Below are 11668 nucleotides of genomic sequence, written 5' to 3'. Positions count from 1 at the left end.
TATATATATATATATCCATGTGGGAAGGAAAGAGCTGGAAAAAGGAGGGAGAGACTCAGGGAAGAAAAAGGATTAGACAGGACAGAGGCAAGGGGATAGGAGAGAAGAGCAAGGCCTATCACCCACCAGATTACTTCAGTCTGCCTCCTTGTGCTAACAAAGCAGACACCTGAAGGGTTATTATGCAGCCATTGTGCCCCTCACCCTTTGGATTCTGACTTCACTTTCTGCCCACTGGGTTCCGAGCAGGTTCAACCGGTGCAGGGAAATAAATGAAATATTTCCAGTGTATAGCTAGGAGCAGCATGGCAGGGGCAGCATGCAGAACTAATAACCGTCTTGACATTTATTAATACTGAAACTATTTGCTGAGCCGGAGCCACTCCAGCATCCAAGACCCAGGGTCCCACCGCTCGGCTTCGCTCGGCGCTCGCTCATAGGCTGCGCCCGCCAGCCAATGGGCGCGGGGTCCCGGTCTCCGGGATACAGATGTAAACAGTGGCGTCTTCGCGGGCTTCTTAGCCTGACCCGGTCCGGCCACGGAGTAACGGCCGCAGCCCCGGGTGGGCTGAGAGCCGGCATGTCGCAAGGCCGGGAGCGCGACGACATCACTGCCTCTGCCTCTGCCTCAGCGTCTGCCTCTGCCTCTGCCTCTGCCTCTGCCTCAGCCCCTGCCTCTGCCCACTACTCCGGATCCTCCCTGTCGGTGAGGTGCGGCATCGCGGCCGCACGGGGCTGGAGGGGGCAAACCCTGCTGGCATCCCTACCCCTCGAATCCTCCAAACAAACTCGCTCTGCTTCTCCACTCCCCCGCCCCCGCAACTCCTCCCCACCCTCGCCCCACCCCAACCCCCCGGCCCGGACCCTGTGCAACCTCTTCAGTTGGACCCCTCGATTGGTCTCCTGACCAACAGGCCCTCAGTTTCCCACCTCACCACATTGCTATCCTGCTAAGGGACCCTCACTTGTGTGCCCGGTATTCCTCTCCCCCACCTTCTGATTTTGCATCCTCTTCCTGCCTTGGTACCCAACCCCAGAGCTCCTGCAAGCCCATTCAGTCCTCCTCTTCATCAGCATCCTCTTAGGCGATTCCCTCCCTTCTAACTCCTTCCTTCTCACTCCGGATTCCTGTGCACAGTTGCTGGGCCTTAGACATCTGGAAGAGCTAAAGGGACTTTTCTGTCCCTCCACGTTCTGAAGGATGGCTTACAATTCGGCGTCCTCTGTCCTCTGTCTGCTGTGCTGTGTCATGTGAGGGGAGGGGGACAGACTCTCTTTCCTCCACTTTCAAACATATCTTTAATATTTAAATAAAACAGAATTTTCCTTCTCTCAGACTTTCCTTCCACCACATACCTACCACACAATCCTCGCCTGAAATGGACCTCTCATCTTTTAACTCCTTTGCCCTAGTGTCTTCCCTGTGTTTATGTGGAGTTTTAGGTCTAAAACAGAGCCACGTATTCTTCATGTGTGTATACATAAGCAAGTCGCGTGGCTTACAACCATAGAGCGTGCTGTTTTACTCTAAGGGGTTTAAAATTTGTTTAGTTGATTTTTTAAAAGTGATTTTGAGTTTAGTTTTTCAAAAAAACAGTCTAAAGAAAAGAACCCTGGATACATTGTTTTCTACAAGTTCCTTTTAACCTAGTGAGCCAGGTCACTGGCGGGAGACCTATTGATCTTTGCATGTCTATAGTCCATTGGCTCACGCTGGTCTCCCAGTGAGTACCAGTGTTCCTCTGAAAGACTGGAGCAGAGAGGGACTTAAAAATGGAGCGGATGGGATGGAGGTCTAGTTGTTGTGTTGGAAAGGAAGCAAGCAAGCGTGGGTTATACTGATGCTGATCTATCTTTTCTCAAAGATGGGTGCAAGGATTCCCTAGTCAGAACGTTCACTTTGTCAATGACCACACCATCTGCTACCCTTCTGGGAACTTTGTAATATTCATTAACCTGGAATCCAAGAAGAAGACGGTACTCCAGTGTATTAATGGGATTGTGGGCGTCATGGCAACTAGTGGGCCCAGTGAAGTCGTGGCTTTCTCTGACCGAAGATTTAAACCTGTTATCTACATATACAGCTTCCCTTCGCTGACCAGAAAAATCAAGTTAAAAGGTATCTGGGACACCCCTCCCCCTACCGGCCCCACCCCCTTCACCCCTGGAACTGAAGGATTTTTGTATTATTTTTCGAGATAGGGTTTCTCTATGTAGCCCTGGCTATCCTGGAACTGACTCTGTAGACCAAGCTGGCCTTGAACTCAGAGATCCACCTGCCTCTGCTTCCTGAGTGCTGGGACTAAAGGGGTGTGCCACCACCACCTGGCTACTGAAGTTTTTTTTTTATGTGAACAAATCTAGTTCTTAGGAATGAAGGTGTTTTGTATTGTGGAAGGTTGTTTTGAACAGAAGTAGAGGAGCTGAGCTCTAAAGGTTTATTAACCCCATGTGCCACAGCTGTCTGACTTAACAGTGGTGTGCTTCCTGTCAACACTGGCATTACCTCAGAAATTACCTAAAAGGGCAGAATCATCCTTTTCTGGTGGCACACACCTGTGGACCCAGAAACTTAGAAGCTGAAAAGGGAGGCTCACTTGAGCCTGAGCTGGTAAGCTGGAAACTAGCCTGGGCAAGTTCAAAAGAAACAGCTACTCCCTCAAAAAAAAAAAAAAAATACACAACCTGACTCCCCGCCCTGACCTAACAAACCAACACCTTAGTGTGAACAAGATTTCTCAGGTGAATGACTTGCATTTTAAACCGTGGGAAACACAGGGGTTGGAGAACTGACCCCTTCTGCAAGAATGTTTCTTCTTTCCTGGTGACTGATTGGAATTGGAATTCTTACACAAACCGATGCTCAAATAACTACAGGGAAGTCTGAACCTCCCTGTCCTTAACCACAAATGGAGCTAAATATATAGCATCTAATGTTAAGTTACACACACACACACACACACGCACACACGCACACACACACATACACAAACACACGCACACACACATATACACACGTGCACGCACACACACACACGCGTGCGCACACACACGCACACACATACACACACGCACGCATGCACACACACTCACACACGCACACACACACACACAATTACCATGCAAATAGAATGAGGAAAATATATTTTAAAAATATAATCAAATGTCCTCACAGCACTTATGGACCTTAAAGAACTAACATCCCAGACAGATCAGAAGCCATAAGTGATCAATTATATTAAAACTGTCTGACAAAATAATTGTTTTTAAAAAGCTTAGGGCCAGCAAGATGGCTCAGCAGATAAAAGTTCTTGCTTCCCAAGTCGGAGTTCAAATCCCAGAACCCGTGTAAAACTGGAAGGAGAGAAAGCGACACCACAAGGGCGCCTCCAACAAACACAACAAACACATGCTCGCCCGCCCGCCCACACAAACGCAAGCTCGAGAGTACCACAGATGATCATTGGTAGCATGGTTCAATCCAGGGGCTGTTCCTCCCAGGCAGGCTCACAGTGTGTTTGGAGCCATGGAGAAATTGATAGCTTCTCGCTTGCTGGCAGTGAGATCCAGCAAGCTGATAAACTCTTAGAGCCCTTCTGGGGCCACTATGAGAATCAGATGTGAAGGAAATGTAGCAGACTGAAATATGGCTATAGGTCCATTTTCAAAGGAGTTTCATAATTGTAAAGACAAGGCAGCTCAAACCCCTAGTATATGAACAGTGTTAAGTATGCTAAAAAAAAAAATTAAAAATTAAAAAAATTTTAAAAACACAAAGCATTATTATTGCAAACATTATAAATCAATTTTTGTAAAAAGTGTTAGGAACATGATAAAATGACTCATGTGATGTAAACAAGAAACAGAACACTTTGTGTGTCTAAACTGTACCTTTAAAGTGAGGCATATTGCATATGATATTCGATCAACACTTATCACAACTATAAATAGCAAAGTTATATGCACAGAAAGTATATTTGTATGTACTTTTACATGTAAACACACAGAAGGAAGACTGATCATGGTAGTGCACACCTGTAAACCTAGCACTGGGGAGGAAGAGGCAGGAAGATTTGTCAAGGCTATCCTCAGCTACCTAGTGAATCCAAGGCCAGCCTGGGCTCCATGAGTTCTGTCTGAAAGAAAAAAAAAGAGCAGGAAGAAATTTATTAAATTTGATGTTAGAAATAGAGATATACTTTTTCTCTCTCTAGGTTTTTAAAAACTCTCTTCAAAAATCATATATTTAAAATTTTGAATTTATAATAATATAACATATAACAATTAGAAACAATATTAATGTTGACGATAAGGAAAGTGTCTGAAGGATATGAAATAGTTGTATTAAGGTCTCATCCCACAGAGAATTTATCTTTTTTTTTTTTTTTTGCATCACATTCTCAATAAATGCATACTGTTTTCTTTGTTAGTCCATGATAAATAAATTCAATGACAAAGTCACATTTTAGGGGTATACGCTGGTCACTCTCACATAAAAAGGGCAGGGCTGAAGAGATGCTTCGGCAGTTAGACCACATACAGCTCCTGCCAAGCACAAGATGGTCCCAGAACCCACAAGTTCACAGCCACCCATAACTCCAGCTGAAGGAGATCTAGCACCCTCTTCTGGTCTCTGCAGGCATCTGCACACATGTGGCACACACACACACACACACACACACACAGAGTGAGACGTGTAAAAGCAGAAACAGTCATTACTCAGAGCAAGCGCACAATCTCAAATACCAAGGCTGAGCTTAGGCCGGTGCACCCACACTACAGAGCAAAATCAGCTGTCCCTCACCCGGCCTCCCCAAGACCCACCTGCTAAGCATCTCATTACAAAGGCTTTTAAAGTGAATAAAGAAAGTTGTTCTAAGGACTGGAAAAAAAACTGAGTTGAGGGCCAGATATGGCCTACGGGTTTATAAATCTGTATTTATGTCTGTTTGATATATTAGAATTATTACAACCTCCCAAGACACTTTGCACTTGAGTTCTAATCCCAATGTCTCATATTTATAGACATGTGGGGCCATTCATTCCAAATCAGGATGGGACACTAGTGTACTTTGCTCGGTACTGCACCAGAGTCTAAAGACAGTGACCTAGCAATCTTAACAGGAAGGGCTCTGAGTGGAGGAAGGCTGGGATCCTAGTACTTGTGAGACAGGCAAGGGACAGTGACGAGTTTAGAGCTAACCTCAACGACATGGGAAGATACTGTTTGTAACAGAACAGGGCAAAAACACCTCTCAGACGAGGCCCAGGGGATCACGTACCCCCTGGGAAAGTACTTTAGAGGTGTGTGCCAGTCACTAGGGAAAGGGAAGAATTCTGCGAGACTGTGAACTCATCTGGATGTGACAGTCGAGTCCTGGATTGTGTCTTTTAGGTGACATTCTCCTGGACTACACTCTACTTTGCTTCAGTTACTGTGGCACCTACCTGGCCAGTTACTCGTCCCTCCCAGAGTTTGAGCTGGCCCTCTGGTAAGTCCCAGCACCCTGAAGTGCCCTCTTCCCCACCCCACCACCCCCGACCCCTGGTTTCACCGGAATCTTCCCCCCTCTGGATTTCACCAAAGGGGATCCACACGGAAAACGCTAAACAAGGGATGATGGGAAGGCTGACTTTCCTGGTCCTATGATTTAATGACATCTTTATGCTCGGGTATGAAGCGTGTCAGGACAGAAACTGCAGCAGCTGAGTTACCGCCGTCCCTTCTTAGTGACACGTGCGGTGTTTGCATAAAGTTTCATCTCTCCCCAAAGCAAATGACTCTTCTTGAGTTGCTAGCATGCTCTCTGTCTGTGTTGAAAGTAGGGTGGTCTGTGTGTTCAAGCTCTGCTTGAAGTGCGTGGTTCGCGGCTAGCACTAGAGCAGTATTCTTGGACTGGGGCATTCTACCGCATTCGCCAGCTGGGCCGAGAAACCTGTGGGTTAGACACATTTCTGTGTGTGCTGGACCCTTAGATCATTGACATAAACCTCACTGGGGAGTTGGGGTTTGTTTTGTTTTTCAGTGGGAAGTGCCAGATGTTCCTGGGGCGATTGAGGCCACTCTTTGAACACCAGCTTTTCTACACAAAAATCTAAGATTCCCACTCAGAGAGCCAAGTTTCACTTAGGATTTCCATACCACTTTTTTTTTTTAAACTTTACTATTTTATTTAAGAGGGTATTTTGTCTGCCCGTGGGTTCTGGGAATCAATCCTAGATCCCCTGAAGGCACATTCAGTGCTCTTAACTGCTGAGCCAGCAGAAGCTGAGCATAGTAGGGTGGTTGGTACCTATAACCCCAGCACCTGAGAAGCTGAGATAGGAAGAATGTGGTGACTTCAAGTCTAGCCTTGGCTATGAAGTTTTGGGCCAACCTGGGCACCTGCTGGAAAGTATAAAACCCTGGTGAGGGAAGAGAAGGGAAGGGGGGGGGAGGAGGAAGAGGAAGAAGGGAGCACTCTGCTGAAGACTCATGATGTGCAGTTCACTGGTAAAATGTTTTCCAATCACGCTTGATGCACTGAGTTTGATTCTTAGTCTCAGTCTCTCTCTCTCTCTCTCTCTCTCTCTCTCTCTCTCTCTCTCTCTCTCTCTCTCTCTCTCTCTCTCTCTCAAATAAGGATTGTGATCCTTTTATGATAGATGTCTTCATGATCCAAAGAACCTGCACACATGAAGGGGAAGAGGGACAAAAACACACAGAGACAGCAGTTTGAGCCTGATCTAAAGAGGAGGGTAGTTAAGTACTTGTAGGTGAAGTACAAGAATAATTATGTCTCTGTAAGTCTCTATGCAGAAGCTGTTTCATAGTTAATATAGAGCATGTTTGTCCTTATCACTGGGGCCTGCTAAAAGCTTCATTTCTTTGGAGTGTCAAACATGGGTCAAAGCAAGGGACAGAGTCTATGTCTGTCAGGGAAAGCTGGCTGGAAAATGCTTCCCAACTTCGTCATGGAAAAAGGCTGCACCCGTGTTCTCTCCCCATGTTTGAACCGTTTTATTCTTAAGTTACTTGTTCAATTGCCTGGTGGAGTTTAAGCCTGGAGTGACTGAGCTATTCCACAGCGTCTAGTGATCTTAGGCACATAGGCACATGTATCAGGGGTACCCCATCTGTCTTAGGGTTTTACTGCTGTGAGCAGATACCATGGCCAAAGCAGCTCTTATAAAGGCCAACATTTAACTGAGGCTGGCTTACAGTTTCAGAGGTTCAGTCCATTATCATCAAGGCAGGAGCATGGCAGGCATGGTGATCTGAAGGCTGCTAGCACAATACTGACTTCCAGGCAGTTAGGACGAGGGTCTTAAAGCCCACATCCACAGTGACACACCTACTCCAACAGGGCCACACCTTCTAATAGTGCCACTCCCTGGGCTGAGCATATGCAAACCATCACACACCACACTACCTAACCTAAGAGTGAAGGAGGGGTCAAGGTAGTAGAACTCTCACGTTGGCTTTCTCAGATCACCATAACAAACACCTCAAAGCAGGTGACTTGAGAAGTAGAAATTCATTGTCTCAAGTTCTAAGCTCTGGATTCGAGGGAGCTTGGTCTCTTCCGAGGGCTGTGAGTGAATCTGTTCTGTACCTGGTCAATCCCCACAGCCTTGATGGTCACTTCTGATGTTCTTAGGCCCACGCACCACCCTGATACCTGTCTTTATCCACACATGGCATTTTCCCATGTGTCTGTTTCATAATGCTCCCCTTTTAGAAAGATCTTAAATTAGGGGCCAATCCTAATGAGTGCAGTTTGACTTGATTACCTCTATTTTTTTTTTTTTAAATCCTATTTCCAAATAAGGTCATATTCTGAAGATTAGGACATTACTATATGAATGCTTCCCTCGCCCATTAACCCGCAGCAATACCTAAAGTATAAGATAAGTTGGGATTGGCCTTAAGAAGGTGAGGATGGCAAACAGAAGAGTGCCGTGTGCAAAGATCCCAAGGTCAAAGAACATATGTAAGGGTGTGTGTGTGTGTGTGCGCGTGTGAGTGTGTGCATGTGAGTGTGTGTGCTCCCCATTCCTCCAGCAAAGAACCTAGCTGGCGGGATTTGAGGCTAATTTCTCAAATGGGCAAATCAAGTAGCAGATTTTTAAATTATTTTAGAAAAATGTCAGTAAATGATCTACAAGTGCAGGATATCCAGATCCACATGAAGTATTCAGGTACATTTCGAGAGTTAGACACAAATGTGATGAAGTTTCCGTTCCTCAGGTTTGAGTGTGTTAAATCCAGATCAAACAATGGTACAATGGAGCAATACTTAAACTTATAAATTGTTTCATTCCTTAGAGAGATTCGTTTAAATATAGTCACTGAAAAGTTTGGTGTTTATGTCATAGGTTGAGATTATAGCACAACCTATGTCCCGGTTGATGTGAGCTGTCTGAAAATTAGATAATTTCCAGACGTAAAATTAAACAAACATTAAGCTTTCATCAATTGCCATTCCCACCGAAGGAACTGGGAAGCCGGTGTCATCTTGTGCAAGAAATCAAACCCTGGCATGGATGTGAGCCAGATGTCCTTCAACCCCATGAACTGGCACCAAATGTGTTTATCCAGTTCAAGTGCAGTGAGCGTGTGGACCATTGAAAGAAGTAACCAGGAACATCATTTCAGGATAAGGTAGGGGCCTTTGCTCTTCCACAACCCCATGGTGACCTTCGCTGGTGTGCGCAGCCATCACTGAGCCACTTTGATGAGTTCAGTGGCCTCGTGAGATATCCACACACACACAGCCACACACACGTACAGCCTACCGTAAGTCATAACCATTTTCTACATTTGTAATGAACTTGGGGGGGGGGGTGTTGCTCACCTGTCAGCCTCCCTTTGACTCCCCAAGTCTTCTGAGAGCTTGTTCCAACACATTTAATTTTGCGAAATTTGATTTGCTCAAATGAATGTTTCTAAATGTGACCACTACATAAAAAGGGGCCCCAGTGATCCTTTCGCTCCTGTTTCTTTGCCGCTCTAGTGAAGTCTATAAACCAAGAATCTGTTAGGTATAGGAAGCATACAGCACAACATACAGTCAGCCATGTTGCCCAAGCCAGGGTTCGCACGGAGCAGAACCATGGGAGTTTCCCATTTAAAAGAGAACTCTGTCAAAAGGAAGACCCGGAGCGAATCGTGATGGTTGATAATGGATGTCTGTAGCAAAGACTTCAGAGTCCCGAAGTGCCACTGGGTTGACCGTTTTCACTGAAGGCCAAGAGATGTTGGAAAGACGTACTCTTGAAATTGCAACTTTTGATGACCCACCTCAGACAACATGTGAAGCCAGAAAGAAAGGAACAGTGGGGAGGTTGCAACCTGTTCAAACCAGAAGCCTCTAAGTGTTCTGATTAGCACATTTTTTCCCTTCGAGATCATTTTTCATAAGCACCCAGGGGTAGACAGCTCTGTCTCCAGTCACGTTGCACAACACCGTCTCTTAACAGAGTGGGTGATGTCTCTACCAGGTCTACATCGGGACAGGCACCTGCTTTATCACACCCACCCTTTCTCCCTTTGAGTTCTTTGAATGTTCCACTGCACCATTGTTGCTGAATGTTTCTGAACATTGTTGGTGTGACTGTCCCAAAGACAAAGCGAGAGATGCGAGAGAGGACTTTCAGGACTTAGATGCAGGTAGCCGTACCTCCAGGCTGCGTGCCCTGCTTATTAGACCATTCTTCCCTTTCATAGAGCACAAGCTCTGATTCAATGCCACGGAATCTCCAAACTCACATTTCTTTTTGTTTGTTTGTTTGTTTGTTGTTCTTTTCGAGACAGGGTTTCTCTGTGTAGCCCTGGCTGTCCTGGAACTCACTTTGTAGACCAGGCTGGCCTCGAACTCAGAAATCCNCCTGCCTCTGCCTCCCAAGTGCTAGGATTAAAGGCGTGTGCCACCACCGCCTGGCTTCTTATATTTTTTAAACATACTTTTTTATTGACTCTTTGGGAACTTCACCTTGTGCATTCTACTCCAGACCTTCCATATCTGCCTCCATCCATGTAGCCCCGCCCTGCCTAAGTAAATAAAATAATAAAGATTAGAAAGGAGATTAAACCTTCTCTACCAAGTGCAGCACTCTGCTTATGTCACTCTGCACCTCTGTCTGTCCCACGAGTGGCATTGGAAGTTTTGGTATGCCTTGCAGTACACCCTTCTGCTCAAACAGCCCAAACAGCTTTACATGAGAATGTCCGTTACAATGAGTCATTAGGCTGCTTCATGGTCTCTGGCTTCTGCTACCCCATCAACCTCATAGAGGCTCTCAGCAATGCTGCTGTTTCCCTGAGTAGTGGCGAGACAAGACTGGTCCCTTCATGTGCTCCAGCAATTCATAGACGGAGCTGTTGGGGGCAGACCAATCCAAAGCCCTGGATCTGGGCCTCGGTGGTAGCTGAGTTGGTCAGCCTGCTAGCTTTCCCCACAGTGTTTACAGTTTCCGCTTCACACATTAATTATGGGTCTTCTCAAGATTCCTCATGCCCTTAATTCTTCACTACATGTGAGTTGTCACTTTACGGCATGTATTTCGAAAGCTGTTGCTGGGCCCTCATCTTCGTGTGTGTGTGTGTGTGTGTGTGTGTGTGTGTGTGTGTGTGTGTTATGGCAGAGCACCTACCTCTCCATCTCCCACTGATACACAGACCCTCCACCTATTTGATGGAATCTCTGTTACCTCATTTGTTCTGATACGTCCTTTCTCTACAGGTCGGTAAAGCTACCCCTAGAAGACGCGACCTTCCTAAACGAAACTGATATGCTTTTCCCCACCACCCTGCCAAAGGATCTCATTTATGGGCCTGTATTGCCACTGTCGGCCATTGCCGGGCTGGTGGGCGAAGAGGCAGAGACTTTCCGGGTAATTATCTTGCTTGCTCCAAGGCAGGTGGCCTGGAAGTGGGATCTCATTTGATTATAAGACAACTGGGAACGGAGAACCATTCCGCTCGTTACTGCATCGCCTGAGAAGCAAAGACCCCCACCTACAGGGGTGTGGATACTTGGGGGGATGGTGGCAAGTACCAGGAACCCACACGCCTGGGTCTGGACACTTAGCAAGATGGTGTCAGGCAGGTGTGATCCTGATCCCCAACAGACTGATGCGGAGGGAGCAAGTCGAGATGCAGTGTGAGAGCTGGCAAGCCGACGCCTTTCCCCACACAGGAGCGAGGAGGCAGTGACAGAGATACAGATGTTAGTGTGGTTCTCAGGGGTAGCACCTGGGAGCAAAGGGGAAGGAAGGGCTGGTGCATAAGAGACAGCATCTGAGGGAGGAGGGCAGGGGAGGAGGAGCAGAAGCAGGCTGAGAACAGCAGGAGGGGAAAGAGCAGGAGTGGAACCTGGTAGAGGGAGTTTTGAAATGACAGAATTTGCCAACAGCCTCACACTGGTTCCCCCACCCCTGAAGCTGGCTGCTCGCTTCTTTTTACACATTTACACCAAGCTCCTTCCAGGTAGCTGACTCCCTCTGGTGACCAAGAAGGAATGTTCCTGTCAGAGGAAACAGGCTAACAACAAAGTGAAGAGAGACATAAGCTCATCACAGGGGGGGTGAGCCTCCTTCTTGAGACTTGAAGCACATGGAGCCATTCCTGGTACAAGAAGGAGAAGGAGGAAGAGGAGGAGGAGGAGGAGGAGGAGGAGGAGGAGGA

General features: G+C 46.7%; 1 protein-coding gene across 1 annotated transcript in view; it reads left to right on the top strand.

Annotated features, from left to right (window-relative positions):
- The first annotated feature begins 580 nt into the window (after nt 1-580).
- Cfap43 (cilia and flagella associated protein 43) overlaps nt 581-11668 on the top strand; it is a 91207-nt gene continuing 80119 nt past the window's right edge. Inside the window, exons 1-5 of the mRNA XM_021217241.1 lie at nt 581-711; nt 1866-2119; nt 5396-5492; nt 8477-8644; nt 10725-10875. Coding sequence (XP_021072900.1) covers nt 581-711; nt 1866-2119; nt 5396-5492; nt 8477-8644; nt 10725-10875 — 801 coding nt within the window. The remainder of the gene's footprint in view (nt 712-1865; nt 2120-5395; nt 5493-8476; nt 8645-10724; nt 10876-11668) is intronic.

Source organism: Mus pahari, chromosome 1 (genome assembly GCF_900095145.1).
Source record: "Mus pahari chromosome 1, PAHARI_EIJ_v1.1, whole genome shotgun sequence".
NCBI lineage: Eukaryota > Metazoa > Chordata > Mammalia > Rodentia > Muridae > Mus > Mus pahari.
The sequence above is the reverse complement of the archived record's forward strand: the minus strand, read 5'-3'. Positions and strand labels throughout refer to the sequence as shown.